General features: G+C 39.4%; 1 protein-coding gene and 1 long non-coding RNA gene across 8 annotated transcripts in view; one reads left to right on the forward strand and one right to left on the reverse strand.

Moving 5' to 3' along the window:
* Window positions 1-22878, forward strand: part of LOC140106189 (uncharacterized) — a 296249-nt gene that overhangs the window by 242499 nt on the left and 30872 nt on the right. The window lies entirely within an intron of this gene.
* The window catches only part of PALD1 (phosphatase domain containing paladin 1), a 194279-nt gene continuing 177250 nt past the window's right edge, over window positions 5850-22878 (reverse strand). For all 7 annotated transcript variants that reach the window (XM_072130461.1, XM_072130460.1, XM_072130457.1 and 4 more), the window contains one exon: window positions 5850-11264. In XM_072130461.1, the coding sequence (XP_071986562.1) occupies window positions 11115-11264 (150 nt within the window). In that variant the 3' untranslated portion in view covers window positions 5850-11114. The remainder of the gene's footprint in view (window positions 11265-22878) is intronic.

The following is a 22878-nucleotide window of genomic DNA, read 5'->3' on the forward strand; positions in this document are numbered from 1 at the left end:
CTACAAGTCATTGCTGGTAACGGTTCTACAAGCTATTGATTCATGGAGTACAGGCAGTCCCCAGGTTACATACAAGATAGGTTCCATAGGTTTGTTATTAAGTTGAATTTGTATGGAAGTTGAAACTGTATATTTTATAATTGTAGATCCAGACAAAAAAAATTTTGGCCCCAGTGATAATTGGAATTTCAATATTTTTTGCTGTAATGGGACCAAGGATGATCAATAAAGCTTCATTACACACACCATACAGCTGATCATTGCAGTGTGGGACTATAGTAAAGTGCTCAGAGAGCTTCACACAAGGTCTCATTGGGCAGATAGGTCCGTCTTTAACTAGGGGTCATCTGTAAGTCAGGTGTCCTTAAGTAGGGGACTGCCTGTATTTGTCTTGCTGTCGTATTAGTTAGTCCACACTCAGGAACCCCAAAAGCCATTAAAAGGTTTGAGCCACCAATTCATATTTTGCGATTCACTTATTGTTTTTATTTATTTGCAGGGCATCAATAAACCCATGATAATTATATTATATATTCACAACATTATACAAATAAGTCCCTTGTTGAATTTGTCTCTAGTTTTTATGCTTTTCACTTCAGTCACTGTGCAAGCTGGTGTGTAAGTAGATGATATCTTGTTGTCCCTCTAGTATTGGCCAATTATAAATGCTCTGTGTGGATTTCTATAACTCGAATTACTACTGGTCCTACATCTCAGCCGACTTAAAATATGATTCCGTTATCATATTATCTATATCAGAAAGAGAAAAATAGATCACGCTCCTTACCAAAGAGGATCTATGTAGTATATTTATTGCTCCCATATACAGGACACCTATACAATTATAAAAAATTTACTTTAAATGCTTTTGACATCTAGATAGAATTACTCCATTGTAAGGTCTATAAAATTCCATAACATCATTGGAAAGCTATCATTCGCTCACACCATGAACACTACCCATAAAACATTCACTTGCTTTCCTGTGGCAGAGGTCCAAAAGGGACAGTGAATTGTGATTGCACTGTCCGCAGGCACGCCAGGAATGCTCCCACTGCTGACTCAGAACAGATTAGAGAGAATGGTGCTGCCAGCTCATGTGCAAACATACAACTACAGACATCAGATCCGCGCATTGAGGAAATAAGTCATTCAGTTAGGGTATGCTCAAAGCATCATACTGTATATTAGAAGAAATAAGGTCACATCACTCCATATTTACCCCTTGACTTTCCAGCCCCTTTCCGTTTTTGCATTTCTGTTTTTACTCCCCTCCTTCAAAAGGCAAGAACATTTTGAGAGCTGTATGAGGTCTTGTTGGTACAAAATATATTTCCGTTAGTATTCTATGCAAAAAGTTCTAAATGTGGCGAAATTGACAAAAAAAAAAAAAATAAAAAATAAAATACATTGCGTTATTTTCTTACGCACTTGATTTTTATGACTTTCTTTCTGTGGTCCAAATGACACATCCCTTTTTTCTTTGAATCAATACAGTCATGGAGATACCAAAGTTACAGTATATAGTCATTATGCTTTAAAGGAAACCTACCATTTGATTTGATGCATTATGAAGCAAACATACCTTGAGAATGCTGTAGCTACACTGATGCAGGATCATATCTTGGTTAATCCCTGAGGTGAGCAGTCTCATGGTATGTTTGCTTCATAAAGCATCAAATCAATGGTAGGTTTCCTTTAATACAATTAAAACAATACAATTTTTCAGAAAAGAAACATAAGATCTTTATCGCCATATTCTAACACCTTATTTAAGGTGTACAGAGCTGTATATAGTGTCTTACACCTCTGGGAATACCAAACTTTTTACATGATTTTCTTTTGTTTATTTTTATTTTCATTCCGGGGAAAGGGGAATGATTTGAATTTTTATTTTATTTTTCTTCTTTTCAATTTTATTTCTCAATTTTTTTAGTTTCCTATGTTGTTTGAACCCTAGGAGGTCTGACGGCTCATACCATATACAGGCAGTCCCTTACTTAAGAACACCCAACTTACAGACAACCCCTAGTTACAAACAAACCTCTCAAAATTGTTAAATTACGGTACTTTATCCTTCGGCTTCAATAAACAGCTATGGTTATCAAAGGTGTCTGCAATCAAGCTTTATTATTAATCCTGGTTCTTATGACAATCCAACATTTTTAAAATGCAATTCAAGCAGTCCACCTTATTCATGAGTGGGAGGCACAGCCACACCCCCAGTGCATGACTGACAGCCTGTATAATGATGTGAGGCTGTATAATGATGTGCTTCCTGGTGCTGGTGCCCCCTGCAGCCTGTGTGTGCATGTGTGTGTGTTTAGGAGAGATACAGCAGCTCCAGGCGGCCATGTTACAGCAGAACATGTCAGATTCATGTGTAGCTGATGTCTGTGTCTCCCACCTGTATATTAGGAGGATGCAGCATGTCAGCAGATGCAGCACACACACTAGCAATACTTTACTATACATTACACACAGACATGAGCAGGGGGAGGAGAGGGGAGGGGTAACAGGGGTGACATCACTGCCTCTGACCATGTGACCAGCCTCATTTACATGATAAAAAATAGATGATTTTACAATGAATAATGTATGAAATAACTACATAAAGGCTGGGATGGATCCTTGTGAGCTGCTCCAACAGGTAGTAGTGACAGGACAAGTGACACAGACCTGATGACAGGTGTCCTTTAAATATTTAACATTTCTTTATTTAAATTTGTTTTTATTATTTTATTTTAGGATCCCTAGGGTATTTGAATTCTAGGGGGGTCTGATCACTGGAACAATATACTGCCATGACAGCTATGGGAGTTTCAATAAGGCTCCTGGCTATTATATCAAGTCTAGTAGCCTCTAAATTGGTTTGCCTTCTGCTGTACCTCTTGGGTCCAGTACTTGGTAAGAGCCCGGGACTACCAGAGGATCCTCTGGGACTCTGGGGGGCCAGTCGAGACAGAGTATAGTCACTGAGTACTGTACATTAATTTTCTGGTTCCATGTCCATTGAGCATCAGGCAGTGCAGGCTGCATAGCTTAATTAACATGGAACTAGAAAATTGATGTGGACTACTCAGTGACAGTATTCTATGCCGAATTATATTTATGTGTACAGAGAAACAATGCTTTCACAAAAAAATTTGTGTGGCACTGATTGTGAACACTATAAAGGGCATGCTAATATGGTTTGATATACTATTTGTTTTGAAATGTTGCGCCTGATATTTCTTTAGATATATAAAAGTCACACATGGCTATGAAATTTTGCGTAATTAACCTTCAGTCCCGATGGGACTGAAGAAGAATTTGCAGCTTTTGTATCACTTTAAAAAAAATAAAAAAGTTGAATACAACAGACGCACACGCCTTATATATCACCCTCAAATCTAAATTCCAGGGAAAAAAACTGAAAAACACAGGCACAAATATCCAAACTAATAAATGACCCCCCCCCCCCAAGATTTTCTTAATCTCTGTGGTATCAGAAAACCAATTCCTTACGTGAATGAATTTTCTTCACCTTTTCTCCAGACTCTTTGGCAAATATCCTAGACCATTAGGAAGTGGTTTCATGTCCAGCTATTTGAGATACCCTGTACAAGTAGACACAGTTAAGGATATACCCACCACAATCTAAACGACCCACTCATTTTCCATGTCTCTTTAGGGTGTGAACTGTGCAGCGGAAGACTGTTCACAGGACGAGCAAAAGCCATAATGTTTTTGTTAAATTAATGTTTTAGGTTAAAAAAATAATCTTTAACATATAACATATGTTGAAAGGTCCCTAAATCCAACTAAAGCGATCTTAACATAGTTATGAATTCCATTAATAAATCGCATTCTAAAAGATTCTTACATTTTTTTTTTACGGAAAAGACAATTCGTTGTACCATAACAAGTAATTGCCTATACACACCATAGCTTGTGTGTGTGTCTGAAATCCTACTGTGGAGACTTCCATTGGTGGAGAATGGGGTTCTTAGCACATGGGTGCTGCCCTGTACAAAGTCAGATTCAATGGACGGTCAGCACTGAGTGTGCAACTATTGCTACCTTTAGGAAAGCCAATTCTGCAGTATGTCTGGGTTTCCTGCGACTTAGAGTTTAGGTCTGCTCATATCTGTTCACAGGATTTTACAACTCCTCCCCTTCCTCCTCAGTACAATCTAATACAGTGGGGGGGGGGGGGGGGCTGGGGTTCTCGATAGATTGACACTAAGGAATCCCTCCTTACATACAGTAGGTCATAGATTATGCCATAGAAATCAAAAGTTAGACATGGCTAAACACACACATGTGGCACCGTACTGTACCGTGCACAGGGAAAAAATAGAGCATGCTCTATCTTTCCCCGTATGTACAGCAGGGATCCTTGAATCACTATGCACAAGGCATTTTGAAAGTAGCTTTAGTTATAGCTATACATAGGTAGCATTTTAGATGTGATTCTCTGCCGATTGAATGCTTGTCCAGTGTGAGATATTACTCCTGACCCCTCTAATACTTGTGCACACTCAGGCTGCGTTCACATGTGGCATCTTTATTGCGTCTTGAAACACAATACCACAGCTGTGGAGAGGATTTTTTTTTTTTTTTTAACATTTTTGTTAGGGTGCATTCACACAAGGCGCTTGCATTGCGATTCCAAAACCCAATGTTTTGCATTGTTTACACCAGGTGCTGGTTACTGATCGGATATGTTTCCATGGAGTGCCCAGGTGCTTGGATTGCATTTGTAAACACAATGCAAGCACCACTTAGGGTGCAATCACATGTTGGAATTAAAACTGCATCATAATACATTTTGATGTGGTTTTAGGTGCGGTTTCTTATTTTAACAGGTTCAAAAACATTTGTTGAACAGGTTTCCCCTTCAAAAGCAAATCCACCCATTCAGTTAATGTCTTTCACCTGTTAAAATAATAAAACTTCACCTAAAACCACCTCCTTACTGATTGCAATGCAGTTTTAAAGGGGTTGTCAGGCATTTCTAAAAATTTTGCAGCCTGGCTGAGGAGGGATTTTTAAAAAAAAATCTTTACTTACCTCCTCCTGCACTTGTTGGAATGAAGCTTCCATGCCCCTGTAACAGACACACTGTGGGAAGTAAAAAGCTCTACCCAGCCCGGCTGCTAAATTTTTAAAATAGTCCTTTCAAACAACTCCTTTCACAGCAGCATGAATTAGGAAGGGGTTATACCAGGTACCTCTAGAGGTAACTTATCTAAAAAAAAGTTTTAATAGTTTGCTTTTACAATTCAAAAAATGTTAATCCCATCTACTTTAGAAAGCAAAATATTTTAAGTATGACCACGATCTTCAAGTACATCTTCCATGATCCCGCAGTCCTCAGAAACTCCTCCTCCCTCTTATGCTCTGCTCCCAATGATGATGTAACAGACTGTCCTGCTCTGTTACCATAGTAATTATGTGTAACTGTCATCATGGCACATTACCTCACTGAAACGGGTGTCACCACGACACTGGTCATACTGGATGCACTGAAACCAACCGACTACAGCCAAACATAGTGATGATCACATGACCTGCCCAGGCAGGTGGAGGACATGTGATGTGGACATATGACCAGCAGCCATCTTCTGTCCTGTGTCTTCTCCATTGTAGTGTATAGTGAAAGCAAAAATGGTAGATTTCCTTTAATATGGATTCTCACTCATTTTAGAATTGTCAGGCTGAGCAGTTATTCATTGATGCGTATGGTCACCTTTATGGGAGCCATTTTGTTACCTGTAAATATCTTTCATCCCTTGTGATTTTGCAAAACCGTTTTCAACCAATACAACCTGACTGAATGTGTTGTAGTCTTATTTTCAATAACTGCACAGAAAACCATTTCATAGGGGTTTTTTTATTCATAAATAACTAACAAATTCCATTGTATTGTACAAATCATTGATCTTTCTGGGACCCAGAAAAGAATCAAAAACATAAAATTGGTTAGAACAGTTTCTACAGTAGATGGAATAAATTTGGATAATACAGTAAAAAAAAAAAAAAAAAAACTAATTCTGTACAAATATTTGAGACTAGATTTATGAGACTATAGTCACAGAAACGTGGGGGAGAATAAGCCCATATGTGCTCCAATTGTTTTCACCAACCCATTTATCAATAGGTGAATCAAGTCCGAGCCCTCAATCGTTGAAAAATATAGAATGGGTTTTTTTTACAGGTTCAGACATCAAACATTTTCTATCATATGAATAAGTCTTAAAAGTTTTTTTCTTTATTGTTTGCATCAATGTGTCATATTAGCTAAATACAATTCTGCTTTAACAAGTATGAAAATATATGCAGGAATACTCCATTATTTTCTTATCCTTTGCAGACCAAGCTACAAAAATAAATTGGGTAAAAAAAATTCTATGGTAACTCTATATCTGATAAAGTGAGCTCTCAATTTTCAACAACAAAAAGGTAAAATTGTAAAAGTATAACAAACATAAATCTCAAAGTTATATAACAAATACCACATCTAGCATTTGTGAAGCATGCTGATCAAAGACCGGGGTACCACATTCCTAACTATACATAGGAGGTGATACGCTTACTGCTAAATTCTTACAAAACAAAAACTTGCATAATAAATATATATAAATTGACACACTCCTTGATATTACACCCAAAATATAAGAAGAATAGACCATTTTGAATGATGTCTCTATAGTAAGAAAAATTTATTTCTACGTCTAACAGTCTTCCTTCTTATAAGTTATGCAAAATAGGACTATGCAAAATATTTTTGTCTAAAAATATTACAATTCTATTTTTTTCATTTGCACGGCATAATATACAGCAACTTTAGTAAAAGCTTCAAGCTTTAAAAAGGTTAAAAATAAATGGATCACAAGGCAGTGTGTTTTTAGTTTATCAAATGCAAAGCGATGACATTTACCATTATGCTTGGTTTTACAACTTTTCTAGCATTGTCCGAATTCAGCCTCCACTCACTTGATCCTACTCCCTCATTCATTGTGACAAAGTACTGAAGCTTCCTCTTCCCAGTGACCGTCTTAAAGGAGGCTTGCAGTCCGACACAGTTCATTAGCTTAGTGAACAAATAAGAGGACAAGCTAATGCAGACAGCCTGCACCTTTAATCACATCAGCAGAAGTGTAACTTGAAGCTGATGGGCCTCAGTGCAAAGTCTGTGTCAGGTCCTCGACTTTGGGCCCCCTAAGCCTCTTGGGCCCGGTTGAGGACACACCCTCTGCACCCCCTCAAGTGCAGAAATAGAGGGAGTAGGACCAAGAGTGGGATAATAGAATAAAACAAAGTTTATCAGTAAGTGCCATCATTTCACAGGTCATCAACAAGTACTATTTAAATTTCCATCTCTATATATAAAAAGAAAATCTAAAAAATAACAGGGCACTATTTTCTTAGCATATACCATATTTGGTCTATTTACAAAATGTAAAAATAAAAGTACACATGACAAACTTGTTGCCAAATTTCTCAGCTCAAGAGGATGATAAAATAAACCACACCATTATCAGCAACAATCTATTGCTTCATAGAACCGGAGTTCAAAATGAAACAAAAAGGATAAATCAACTTTTGTATAGGGTTGGACATCTATAACTTGGCCTATAATTTTTAGACCCAGTTCACGAAAACGATAAGGCTACATTCACACGATGTATGCCCGCCGTACTACATCGGCACTACGGAGCAGGGGATGAGCGCTGCTCACCCTCGCCCCCCTCCATAGGGAGATACAGCGCACGGCGCCGTATCACGGGAAAAGATAGGACATGTGAGCCCATTGGAGTGTATGGGGGACGTATATCGGCCGTATATACGTCCCCCATACATGTGTGTGAATGTAGCCTAATAATGGAAAATGTAATGATGGCTTAGTGGTGTTTTAGTGGCTTCCGATAGTATCAGATGGCACCATTTCCATTAGTTGAGTGGAAAATTGGGTAGGAGATGCAATACTATTTTCTCTATGTTGTTTTGATGGAAGCAGTACAAAATGGCACTAATAGAAGCCATAAAATGTCAATTCAAATCAATGACAAATCCATAAGACTTTTGTTATTAACACTCTAGTGACCTAAGACAATAAGGAATCGGATGCTGATGTGAACTGGGCCTTAGTTTTTTTGGTGGAAGCTGTTTACAAATGTACAACTGATACCAGTGGCACTGACGACCAGACCTTTAATTGTCTTTCAGGTTCAGATTAGGGAACATGGGGCTAAAAGGTCCTGGACTTCTCACAAATTTTAATGGAAATAGTAAGGTTTATCTGGTATTTCTCTACTGTGCTGTATATATCATGTGTTGAGTTTGTTGGGCTTCATATTATGTTTATTGTAATCTAGAGGCAGTAGATCACTGCATTATGGCCAATATGGCCTAAACCAGCAAAACATTTTTTTATTACTTGTGTCTAACTCATACATTGTTTAGAGATTATGTATTATCTTTTTTTTGGTTATGTGACTAGCAGACTCTCCAACTAACATATAGTGAGCAGGAAAAGGGCTAAGGGAGTGAACAGTGTGTGTGTGTTAGGCTATATTCACACTGCCGTTGCCCGCTCGTACCGTACCGGGCAACGGCAGTGCACGGGGAGAGGAGGAGGTGGTGAGTGCAGCTCACCCCCGCCCCTCTCCATAGAGATACATGGCGCACTGCGCCGTATTATGGGAAAAGATAGGACAGGTGCTATCTTTTTCCCGGGTACGGAGCGGTACGGTGCCACACGTGTGTTGCACCGTACCGCTCCCGTAGGGCGCCGTGCGGCCATTGCTGTCTATGAAGGACGTATATCGGTCGTATATACGTCCTCCATACAGTAGTGTGAATGTAGCCTTAGATGTATGTATGTACACACATACAATATACATAACAAGCAGTGTAGGTTGGAGAGTCACATAGGGAGGGTGGGGGGCTATTTTAAAAATAAGTGTATTACAATATACACAAGCTGAACCCTTTCTATAATGTCAAAAAGATCAAAGATTTGGTAATCATAGACACTACTGCATGGTGTAATTATCGTTTGTGCATAGAGGTTGTCTTTACAAAGTAGACTTTTTAGTTAATCTTATTTCTGTTGATACTTTTGTTGCTTTAAATATTTTGGCAGATAAAGAACTTATCCTGCTAAAAACTTTGTACAAATGGGGCATAAACAGGAGATCATAACAGAAAAATAGCATCTTTACAACATATTGGAAAATTAGGCAAAAAAAAAAAAACACAACAAAAATAGTATTAACATATGTGACACTTATTTCTAGGTATTCTGCCATATGTATCCTGTGGAGAAGGTGAGAGCTAGAGTAGTCACTGGGAAGCAGGGGCTGTGATAAGGGTAGATAACATATAGATAGAAGCAGAAGCTTCACATTGAATTCTCATATGATATAATGTATACACATGCTCATCAGGTCCCTTATGACTAATTCCCTTCTAAATTGGAAGTAAAATATAAATGTGGGAATGCTTTGAGGTAAAATGAAATTTGGAGGGAACCTTTTAAATAAGCCCATCAAAGAATATTTAATTCCTTACATACTAGGAGAAGACTTGGGTGTGCCCTTATAAGGAACCTTATCCTGACTTTCATAAGTCATTAAGTAAGAGGTCACCATCCCTGAAGGGAAAAAAAGAAATTTGCCTAAGGTAATCGCCTTTCTAGCAGATTGATTCATTCTTTTAAGGGTGTATTCACCGCACTTTTCTGCAGTATGCCTATTTCCTTGGATAGTATACCAACCCTTTATGATCCATGTGGCTTTTCACATATCCTTTTTTTCACTTACCTATGATCCACTGGAAAAAATTTACAAACCACTGTTTTCCAAAAAAGGAATGACACCTATGTGTAGTCCATTTCTTTCTTCCACTGAAAAAATACTGGTTCCCCAGCATCATCCTTCTAATTTTCTTTAAAAAAAAAACAGATCAATAGACGCCACATAGACATGAAAGATTTGGAAACAAAATGCTTTTTGTATAGATACGCAATGGGTAGGTATGTCTGTGTGAATTAACCCCAAGTCCTATACCGTCACAACAAATGCTATGCAAAAAATATTTTAAAAATCAGTAAAATGACTATACCATCCCTCATTTTTGGGACAATGTTTATTTTACTATCCTGTGAAGACGCTAGGAAAGCTAAACAGACTTCTCACAGATTTGGCAAGCTCTGTGCAGCGCTGCATAATCTGCGTGTGCTATATAAATAAAGGAATTATTTTTTATTATATATTCACAAGTTGAAACATACACTATAGATATAAGGCTTCTCCGTTAGGACCCCTATAAGTTTGTGGGTTCCTTGTCACCCATGTACGCTTACTCCATCGCCCTGCATCTGCTGGCCAAGTCAGAGTGGTTTTGTTGCCCACCCTTGGCTTCCAGGTCAACGGTTCATACAGGTTCATACAGTAATGACCAAATAAATATACTTTTAATTGGTTAATCACTAGGTTTTCAAACTGTTTTAGGAAGACTTTGTCCCATTGAATTATGCTTTCTGTACAAATATTAAGAGCCTCCAAAAGAATACAAATGAAAAGTTTCTAGATATTTGCCACGTTCCTGAAATAAGGATAATATTTATTTTCAAACATTTCTTGAGTTTTTTTATTAGTATATCCCTCTAAAAGATTCACATATTAAACTTTAAAAAAAATCAGTCTTTTATACACCTCTTTTCATGTCAGTCTGGTATTGTTTGTGCCGTGTTTAGTACACGTTTTTTCCCCGTAGCAATTGTGATTTTACTCCTTAAAAAATATTAACACAATGGCAGAAGTAATAGAAAGCGCCTGAGCATGAAGTATATAACCCACACAACTATATGTAGCCCTTCCTTGTGAGTCTGCTTGTAGGAAACAATGTAGTCATGTCCATAATGAATTTAAAATAATCAGCAGATTGATGAAACACGTGGCTACTTGGATCCCATCATACAGTGGGGCCAATCACTGTCACTTGCAATGGTATTTTTTTATGTATACTTTTTGGTATTCGTGACCACAAAGGTTGGGCTTTTTTTGACCCTTAGGATTCAAATAAAGAGAAATCTACTAAGGAAAGATAGAGTAGAAAAGGTCCTAGATAAACTCTCCCCGGAAAGGAATCGAATTGGAGTTTTGCTGTTGCCAACGACAGCGTAGCCGAGACAATGGCTGATCTTCCACATTCTCAAACTCACTGAAGCCCAGTTGATTGAGCACTTCATAGACCCCAGCTTTGGATGCCACCTACAGAGGGAAAAAAAATTTAGTAAAATGTGAGACAGATGCTACTAGGTCAATAAAACCCCAAAGAAACAGATCATTCAGACCATATAAAACCAGAGAACTGTAGAGTGTGCACTTTTAATGTATGTAGGTATATGGAAACATAAAAACATAATTCTAGTTGGCTTGGAGATGGGTTAAGTGAAATCCAGTAACTTTTTATACTTGGCCAGCCGGTAACATGAGGAGATGGTGGCAATAAATAGGTTGTATTAAGTTGAATCATCAACAGAGCTCTTGTTTTCAGTCACTTCAGCTACTGTGGCCTGCAGAGACAGTGATTGTGAACTGTACGAGCAGCCACTTTTCTGCTGAAAGGGATAGGAGTCTGCATACATGCCGCCAGCTCTAGATTCATGAATAAGTTACACTGTTCCAGATGCTTGGAGAGTAACAATTGCCATCTATGATCTCTACTCATATGTTTCACTGTAGATTTGGGGAGGCACTGGGAAAAAAGAGGGTGTAGAAGTCTGGATAGTTTACTCAAAGGTTTTGGCAGCCATCCAAACGGGATCTCTCCCCTCCCTGTCTTCTTTTCAGTCTCGATTTCCTCTTTGAAAAATGATGCAGCAGTATATTAAAATATACATTATTTTATTGGTAAACCTTTACCCCATTTTACAGTGGTAGTTCAGAGACTTTTTATAAATGCACTAACCTACGTACACAACCGTTGTACTTCACGTGCCTTTTAATGACACTTGCTTATTATTGGTCTCTGAAGATGTCGCAAATAGAGGAAAGGGCAGAGGAAAATGAAACAACCACAAAAAAATAAAAAACAGCTTTTAACATTTGTTAACTTTTTACTAGCTCTGTGTATCACGTAAAAAACACATCCTTAAACCACGATGTAAAAAAATTTGCCAAATATGCACAGTCATAAAAGGGGTTGTACTCTTAGTAAATAATTGATATTGTAAAGAAAAGTTACACTTCCTGTATCAGCTTTCTGATCTTATTGTTTTACTTTCTGCTGCTAAAAACCGGTCCCTGGTCACGTGATGTTACAAAGGTGGATGGCTCGTTATGTCACACAGTAATCAGCAGTAGACTATTGCTGTCTGACTGCAGATATGAAGTTCACATACAGCTAGTGTGAGGAAACCTAGCCCCCCCCCTCTATATAGATCTTATATGTGACCCGACACCTCAGTGACCTTCTGTAGTCACTTGTAATATATTTTTTTTTAAAAATTTGTCAAGTGTGTGACTAGTGTTGAGCAGGTCCGTTCTGAACTTTTCTGGTTCTGGTCCCACCATCCCCCAAACCTGACCTTCATCAGAAGTTTGAGTCCAGGTTCAGCTCAACCCCCCTCCCCCCCACCGGGAACCTCATCGGAAACGACTATCCTTCCAAAAATGCATGCAGATTAGTAGCCAAATAGACAATCCAGCAAATGGACTCCCATAGAAACTAGCTATGGCTATGATTGGGCCTGCTGGTTTCCAGGTCAGGCCTAATCCCTTTACAGAGATGAACATCAAGAGAAATATTCTCTATGTATGGAAAGAGTTACACTGCTTTCAGATACTATGCTCACTACAGGAGAAAGAGCAGAAAAAATGTACAAGGAACGGCTTTATTTAATTAAGTGTATAACAAACAATATACAGGCGGTCCCCTACTTAAGAACACCTGACTTACAAATGGCCCATTAGATGTTGGTCATTTTCTGTACTTTAGCCTTAGGCTACAATAAACAGCTATAACCGTTATCAACTGGTGTCTACAATGAAGCTTTATTGTTAATCCGGGTTCTTATGACAATCCAACATTTTTAAAATCCAATTGTCACAGAGACCAAAATAAATTTGTCTGGAGCTACAATTATAAAATATACAGTTCCGACTTACATAGAAAATTCAACTTAACCTACAGAACCTATCTTGTATGTAACCCGGGCACTGCCTGTACGTCAGTTCAGTTTACTAATATCTGTCCTATTCATTTCTGGGGAGGAAAAATAGCTTTGAAAATGTAGTTACTTTTTAGATTCTCTACGGCGCATACATTCAATTTTCCTTTTGATCAGGTAATTGCTAGTAGGTTATTAGGTTAATTTCTGCTGGTTCAGCACATTCAATTCAAAACAGTATTACTGGTAATTATTATATCTGTGATATAAATGAGCTAAGCTTCCCATCCCCCTTTATGTCCCATTCAGACCTCAGAAGCCGGACATGTCCACCATAAACCTTTGTGTATGTTTTCTGGCTAATAGTATGTCAATCTATCTAGCACATAAATGACAAGTAAAAGGTTTTCTCCTATTTTCCACTCTGTGGTAGTTCAGATTTTCCTAACTTTTGAAGGGTTTGTTACATATTTTGCTTGGTGTGTTGTCTTTGGCACGCTTCTGCACATGTTACAATGTTTCCTTGTTGTCAGTAAAAATGCTGAAGTTTATTAAAAGGGCGAGACTGATAGGGGTCTAATGAAAAGACCTCCTTTCATGAAAATAATCCAGATTTGATACACAAGCTTCCTAAAAGTTCATTTCTAGCAAGGAGTGGTGCAAATAATATTTTGAAGATTGGGACACCTAGAAAATATTTTGTAAGGGAACTATTTACTAATATAGCTAAATACAGTATAAATGCCATGGGCAAGGGACATATACACTCACCGGCCACTTTATTAGGTACACCATGCTAGTAACGGGTTGGACCCCCTTTTGCCTTCAGAACTACCTCAATTCTTCGTGGCATAGATTCAACAAGGCGCTGGAAGCATTCCTCAGAGATTTTGGTCCATATTGACATGATGGCATCACACAGTTGCCGCAGATTTGCCGGCTGCACATCCATGATGCGAATCTCCCGTTCCACCACATCCCAAAGATGCTCTATTGGATTGAGATCTGGTGACTGTGGAGGCCATTTGAGTACAGTGAACTTATTGTCATGTTCAAGAAACCAGTCTGAGATGATTCCAGCTTTATGACATGGCGCATTATCCTGCTGAAAGTAGCCATCAGATGTTGGGTACATTATGGTCATAAAGGGATGGACATGGTCAGCAACAATACTCAGGTAGGCTGTGGCGTTGCAACGATGCTCAATTGGTACCAAGGGGCCCAAAGAGTGGCAAGAAAATATTCCCCACACCATGACACCACCACCACCAGCCTGAACCGTTGATACAAGGCAGGATGGATCCATGCTTTCATGTTGTTGACGCCAAATTCTGACCCTACCATCCGAATGTCGCAGCAGAAATCGAGACTCATCAGACCAGGCAACGTTTTTCCAATCTTCTACTGTCCAATTTCGATGAGCTTGTGCAAATTGTAGCCTCAGTTTCCTGTTCTTAGCTGAAAGGAGTGGCACCTGGTGTGGTCTTCTGCTGCTGTAGCCCATCTGCCTCAAAGTTCGACGTACTGTGTGTTCAGAGATGCTCTTCTGCCTACCTTGGTTGTAACGGGTGGCGATTTGAGTCACTGTTGCCTTTCTATCAGCTCGAACCAGTCTGCCCATTCTCCTCTGACCTCTGGCATCAACAAGGCATTTCCGCCCACAGAACTGCCGCTCACTGGATGTTTTTCCTTTTTCGGACCATTCTCTGTAAACCCTAGAGATAGTTGTGCGTGAAAATCCCAGTAGATCAGCAGTTTCTGAAATACTCAGACCAGCCCTTCTGGCACCAACAACCATGCCACGTTCAAAGGCATCAAATCACCTTTCTTCCCCATACTGATGCTCGGTTTGAACTGCAGGAGATTGTCTTGACCATGTCTACATGCCTAAATGCACTGAGTTGCTGCCATGTGATTGGCTGATTAGAAATTAAGTGTTAACGAGCAGGTGTACAGGTGTACCTAATAAAGTGGCCGGTGAGTGTACTTCACTGACAAACCAAAAACGATCCATGTTAGAACCCCATTTCACCAACTTTTTTTTTTTGAGACATCACATACATGAAAGTAGTAAAGAAGGAAATGTAGAGAACAAAACAAAAATGGGGGGAGGGCCTAGGGCATTACAATTTTTACCACCAATAGCAAGGAACAGTTTTTGGTGAAGAAAAAATGCATTCCTCCCCTCCTGCTCTATAACATGCTCTCTGCAGATAGGACACTATGAAAAATATGCTCAGCCTCTCCTGCCCTATAACATGCCGCCTGCAGATTGGACACTATATACAATTTGCTCAGCTCCTCTTGCTCTAAACCATACTGCCTGCAGATAGGACACAATGTACATAGCATCGTGTCAGCAGGCAGAATGTTATAGAGCAAGAGGAACCAAGCAGATTGTACAGTCTGCTCTATACCATGATGTCTGTAGATAAAACTGCATTTCTCTAATGGCAAGTTTTCTTTAATTGTTACTGCAAACAATCAAGCATTAATATTAAAGCAAGCAGTAAATAGTGCCCTCATATCTAATCACATGGTCAAGGCTGTAAATTGTCATCCAAAATGGCCACCTGTCAATCCTTTTGCATTCAGTAAGAAACGTGTTAGCATAGCGGAAACACCGTACACCTACTGAAGTTTGAGGCCGGTGGATTCCCCTTCCACCAGGTCCAGTCTGCCCTGATTAACTACAGTTGGCAGATTTGCCTTTCATCTCTCACTCCAGAGATCAGCCATTGTCACTATGCATTAGTAAAACTAGCAGAGATGGAGGGCCAGGGGCTTTCCCACAACCCAAAATCAGCAAGTCTCCAATACGGCTCCAGGAAAGAATGAAACAAAACCATAACCGCTGGCTTCCTGGTGCATTGTTTCATTTGCCAATTTGTGTCTCTTCATTTAAAACAGCGTGAAGGATAAAGGGCTCATCTCATGAATAATGCAGGTGTTGCTTGGAAAATCTAATTTGATACACTGGAACGGTGAGCAGAGATAAAAGTACAATACTCCTATTAAAAAGGGGTGTCAAACTTTAAAAAGTCTGTCCTATAGCCAAATACATACTGAAGATTTTCTTAATTTGAGGAGTAAGGAAGTGTTCAGATAATGCGGAGAGCATTATGTTATATATTTGGTGGAATGGGATGATCAGCCTTGGAAAACTCAGGATTGGGCTCATTGATCTTTAAACAATGCTAGAATTACTGTATATTACAGGTATTAAGCAGCTTCACATATAGTAATTACCATATTTCTAATCCTATTCTTTCTTCTAGAGCTCCAACATATTCTACAGCACCTTGGGCTGTGTTCACATGCAGTATGCGAATTGCATTTTGAAACAATTCAAAATCTCTAGGGTGTGGATTGGCGGCAGATTCATGTCCATAATTTACATGCAAATTATTTTAAGTACATTTCCTAGCCCAACTTTGTTGTTACCACCATTTTATTCTCCCTCTACCAAAAAATCTGTGTAAAATTTGTGTCCCCGTTGACTTCAATGGGGTTTGTGTTAGGGGTCAAGTCCACATTTTTCACTATGTTCAGATGAACTCAATGAACCCAATTTTCCAAACCCGCTTATCACTACTAGCAAGCTAGAATTTATCAGAAATTGAGTGAAAACTGAGAAGCAAATGAATGGACAAGGAAGTGCCTTCCTCTGTATAATCTTAGATGGCAAAGAAATTTTTCCATCGCTCTTTGTCAAACACTGAAGCCACAATGGTAATAGGTGGAGGTAAAGGTATGACGTGTTATAGTGTTCTGTACAACAGAACAATTGGAGTGAAGTAGTACAAGAAGTTGTTTTAGAAGCAGAGGACATCATGCGAGAGATATCAGAGGACAATCCTTTTGGGGCAGATGTATAGATGTATTACTGTGGGGGTTGGCGGCTGTATGTAGATATACAGGCAGTCCCCGGGTTACATACAAGATAGGGTCTGTAGGTTTGTTCTTAAGTTGAATTTGTATGCAAGTGGAAATGTATATTTTATCATTGTAATCCCAGCCAGAACTTCTTTGGTCTCTGTGAAAATTGGATTTTAAAATGTTGGATTGTCATAAGAATCAGCATTAACAATAAAGCTTCATGACACCTGTGATAACTGTTATAGCTGATTATTGTAGTCTAGGACTAAAGTAGAGTAAATTACCAAAATCCAGAGGTCCGTTTGTAACTAGGGGTCGTATGTAAGTCGAGTGTTCTTAAGTAGGGGACCGCATGTATTACTGGGGGGGGGGGGTTGGCGGCTGTATGTAGATGTATTACTGGGGGGGGGTTGGCGGCTGTATATAGATGTATTACTGGGGGGGGGTTTGGCGGCTGTATGTAGATGTATTACTGGGGGGGGGGGGTTGGCGGCTGTATGTAGATGTATTACTGGGGGGGGGGGTTGGTGGCTGTATGTAGATGTATTACTGGGGGGGGGGTTGGCGGCTGTATGTAGATGTATTACTGGGGGGGTTGGCGGCTGTATGTAGATGTATTACTGGGGGGGGGTTGGCGGCTGTATGTAGATGTATTACTGGGGGGGGTTGGCGGCTGTATGTAGATGTATTACTGGGGGTGTTGGCGGCTGTATGTAGATGTATTACTGGAGGGTTGGCGGCTGTATGTAGATGTTTTACTGGAGGGTTGGCGGCTGTATGTAGATGTATTACTGGAAGGTTGGCGGCTGTATGTAGTTGTAATACTGGGGAGTTGGCAGCTGTATGTAGTTGTATTATGAGGGGGTTGGCGGTTGTACATAATTGTATTACTGAGGGGTTGGTGGCTGTATGTAGATGTATTACTGAGGGAAGTGGCTGTATGTAGATGTACTATTAGTGGGATAGTAGGTGGTGAGCAGAAGGTGGGGCCTTCACCAGATTTTGCTCCCAGAGGCCCCCACCAACCTTACTCCGGCCCTGGATACAGTTAATTCTATAGACGTTAAGTTCCTCAGTCCCTAGATCTATGACATGTGGAAGCACTTTGGGATTTTAAAATGAGGGAAGTGTATGAAAGAGTCTTTTAGGATTATGAGAGAGGGAGGAGATTAGACCAGAGTTGTAGGTTCTGCGTAGGAATTAGTAATGTATGAAGTCTACTGCTGTGCACAATTTTCTCCACAGATTGTGTGTTTTTCATCCGCGGCACTTTTGAAAACATGATTATAATTGTTAGTAGTTAGATTAGGAAAGGTGAAACACGGGACAGTGATGACTGCAAGGATTCTGTAAGATGGTAGGTATGAAAGACATATGGGTTTGGGTATGTGTGAAAATTGGGTGTATTCTGAGGGAGAAGGATAAATTGAGGCAGATTCCCTCATTGTGAGTAGGAGAATCATAGAGTTTTGAAAGTCCTAAAGAGGTAGATAGTGATGGAAGCTGAGAGGCAGTGAGGTAGATGGGGATGTTTATAGTGATCTTAACCCCCTTAGTGACACGGCCTGAAAAGACTCTAGTGACCGTGCATTTAGAGAGAATTTTTGCATGTGGTGGTTTAAGGGCCATAACTTTTCATTTTTGCAGTGTTTTTTTCTGGAAACAGAGCTAGTTAAAACATTTTTTTTTTTATAAATTTTTAGTTTTATTTGGGGTTAAAAGTGGAAAAAAATCTTTTTTGGAATTTATAGTACATATTTTTTCTGATTTTCAAATGAACTCAAAAACATTATTAAAACATTCCCTATTTTGTATTTTCTATGAATATTAATTCATATTTTTATGAATATTTATTCATATTTTTTGTGTATATTTACTATATATGCCCCCCATGATGTAATAAAGGACCCCTGGGGGACCCAGCAACTCTGATTAAGTCTTTATAGCCGGCAGAATAAAGCCGGCAGCGGTGCCAGCTGTGCTCCTCTATGTATAGCATTACTTCAGCATGATGCTATGTGGAGCGGAGAAGGGAGAAGCGGTAATAAACTACATCTCACTTCTCCCCAGGGTCTCCGGGTGTGTCTGATGGCTAGTGAGGGACAGGTGGAAAACTGCAGCGAGGTCTGAAGACGTTGCTGTAGACTCCCGACCTGCGCCCACTGACATCTGAAGTCAGCGGGCAGTCCTAAGATGATGCTTGGAACATTACTATTCCAAGAAGCGATGTGGTCAAAGAACTGGTAGGGAGGGCCAGGAGGAAAGGATACTACATGTCTTGCAAATTCTTACTAAATTATGCAAGTTAGTAAACATATAAACATGAATACACTTGAGCTTCATAAGTTGAGCTTTGTCTAGGGCAGCACAGTGGCTGAGTGGGCAGCACTTCTGCCTTGCAGCGCTGGAGTCCTGGGTTCTAGTCCTACCCAGGTCAACATCTGCAAAGAGTTTGTATGTTCTTTCAGTGTTTGCGTGGGTCTCCTCCGGGTTCTCCGGTTTCCTCCCACACTCCAAAACATACTGGTAGGTTGTTTAGATCGTGAGCCCCATGGGGTACAGGGACCAATTTGTCATGCATTGTGCAGCGCTGCGCAATCTGTGTGCGCTATATAAGAATTATTAAAAAAGAATTATTATTATTGTATGGCAGCATATGCCATTGGCTTGATGAATCTAGAGATTCTTAATTTTTTGTTTGAGAAGGGATTTTTTAGAATATTACTTTATGGTCCATTAAAATTATGGCATAGGCACAGTGAGACTGCCCTTGCGCCACTTGACTCTACTGAACTTAAATTCTACGTATATACTCGATGTGTTGCTCAATGTCATTTTTGATTCAAAACCACAAATGGATCCCAAACACAATTATCCATTAGAAAATCTACAATATTCATAGTATAAAACTAAACATCTAAACTGTTTAATAAATTCCTCCAATGTATTTGGGTAAAAAGTATACTCCAAAAAATAAAGAATTTAGTGTAAAATATAATATATGTGTTTCAGGCAATTTTTTTTTTAGAAACGTCACCCTTTTAAAATGCAGGAACTTACAACATCTTTGCTTTTCACTAAGAGGATCTCGAATGACAATATCTTATAAATTGTTAACTTTCTTTCATATAGTGGTATTATACTGAAGTGGTTTTCTTAATCCGATAATGTACTTCATGCCTCATGCAGAATGCATGCCTAATTTCAGACCATCAGCTTTACAATTAACATTGCCCAGACAGCTCATCTTTTTTTACAGCCTCATGGAGATAACTGGAAAAAAAAAAGAACTAGCTGGAAACACAAGAGTACATTTGGGAATGAAGTTGTTCCTGGCAGAAGCTGCTATTTCTTATGAATGTACATAAATTCCACTTTACTCTGTTTAAAACCAGCTGATCAAACGTACGGCCAGAGCAAATCCATCCACAAAAACAATCCAGAGACCAAACATTTTTGAGTTCAGTATGTAGACAATGCTGAAACAATGGGAGCTCCTGGTTTCCCCTTGGAGAGTATCAATGAGAGTACTAAAAGTTAGTGTTCTCGGATCACACAGCTGTAGTGGGAACAGTAAAACAGCCAAAAGCAAGCAATGGAGAAGTTCTCATCTCACAGATTGCATGGTATGTGTGCTCACTTGAACTGTTTACATCTGACAGCAGCTGTCTGCAACTGCTAGAATACCAATGGTAGTGGCAGTGACAAAGTAATGCAGACCCCCTGGAATCCAACACTCATTTACTTATCCAAACTCAGAGAGGCCTCCTCACATTGTTGCATTCTGTGCCTCTGAATACCACAGTGACAGGACATAAATTTGCCCTATCCCACATATTAACAACGCAGGTAAAGAAGACATACCATAATGTAAACCCAAACTAGATTAGGAAGATTAGAGATACAGTAACATTCACAGACCTTTACGTTGGCTCAGATTAACAGCTGTAAGCAGAAGAAATTCTTCTGTTCTGTACTCACAATGAATAAAATCAAATTTACAAGTGAAACACATGTTCTTCATAATTTAACTTTATAACTCCATCTCTGAACTATTGCATATATTTTTAAATAAATACCGTATTTTTTGGACTATAAGGCGCACCGGATTATAAGGCGCACCTTCAATAAATGCCTGCTAAAACGTCTAGGTTCATATATAAGGCACACCGGATTAAAAGGCGCACCTGATGATAAGGATGAATGACCAGCAGGTGGCAGACCTGTGCACAGTTCAAGGCAGCTGTTGTCTAAGTACGGTTCATATATAAGACGCACCTTTGATTTCTGAGAAAATCAAAAGGATTTTTTGTGCGCCTTATAGTCCGAAAAATACGGTAAGTGACTTTATTTTAACGGTAGATTCCTATACTCTCCTCCCCAACGCCAATAACCTTCTCTCTTTTAGAAGTGCCGGATTTAATAGAAATTACCTTTATAAACTATGCAAATTGTGAGAAATAAATCTATTTTAGTGATATAAAGGGGTTTTACCAACTTTTACAGTTATCTTTTATCAACAGATCTCCATCTCTGTCATACTATCCATTAGTGAGAATGTGACACTTGTTCTGTCAGTCCCAGCGGTCAGACCACTACAGTTAAGATAGATATACCTTATCCCAGTGATGGCATTGGCAACCCTTTTAGAGGCCGAGTGCCCAAACTACAACAAAGACCTGCTTATTTATGGCAAAGTGCCAACACAGAAATGTAATTTGTAATTTATACTCTCTTCTCTGTCACAGTTTTCATTAATACCAGCCCCTGAGGACACCAGTAAAGCAGAAAATAGTCCCAGGTAGTCCTGTCACTTTAAAATAGCTCTGTGCACAGCAAGTCCTGGGCTGTCTGGGACTGCAGGCAGATACCTGGAGTCATCTCTGGTGATGGCCTGAGTGCCCACAGAAAGGGTTCTGAGTGCCACCTCTGGCACCAGTGCCATAGGTTAGCCATCACTGCCTTATCCTGTGGGTAGGGGATAACAATAAAAGTTGATACAACCCCTTTAAGCTTTACATGGTGGGTTCACTTCCTATTGAACCTTTTCTATGTTTGGTGAGAATTAAATAGATCCTGTTCTAGATTATGAGAAAAATTTGTGGCTGCATATACATCCCCATAGACGGCAATGGCGGTGGTACGGTGCACCATTCCGCTCTGTACCTGGTGAAAAGATGTTACCATATTTAAATAAAATATGATGGGCTATGCCTTGAACTTCAGTATGGATCTGCGAGCACCTGCGGTTCCTTGAGACGTGATTGTTTGGAAGGGTGAGTTATCTTCACTAATTTTTCTCTGTACACAACTCCCTGATCTTGGACAATCCTTTTTATAAGACATTTTCTAGCAGTGTTACCAGTACAAAATACAATGCACATCATGGTAAGTTTTTAGGAAATACAAAACATTGTCATAAACCCATACGTCTACAGAATAATTCCTGCCCTGAAGAGGTCTCTCTCCTGCTGATAGCACCTGCAGTGATGCAGCCGAGTGTGAAGTTTAGGCAGTCTTGGGGTTTACAATAGTTATTGCTCACATGTGCAAAGTAAGATTCCTAATATCAATATTATTGTAGGTAATTGCTCAAAATATGATTCCTTGATATGACAAACTTCCACATATACTGTGTATGTGTATATAAAAGTTACACACACACATAGAATCACAGACATTTGGAAGTTTGGGCATCCGGCCAATTTGCATTAAGTGTTACCATTCATGATATAACCACATTCTCACAATTCAGATACGTTCCTAGAAGTAGTTACGCTTTCCCTAGAAATGAAAACATATGTGCCATGCTGTTCTGCTTCAGCACTCCAGGA

Source organism: Engystomops pustulosus, chromosome 11 (genome assembly GCF_040894005.1).
Source record: "Engystomops pustulosus chromosome 11, aEngPut4.maternal, whole genome shotgun sequence".
In the NCBI taxonomy this organism is placed as follows: Eukaryota; Metazoa; Chordata; class Amphibia; order Anura; family Leptodactylidae; genus Engystomops; species Engystomops pustulosus.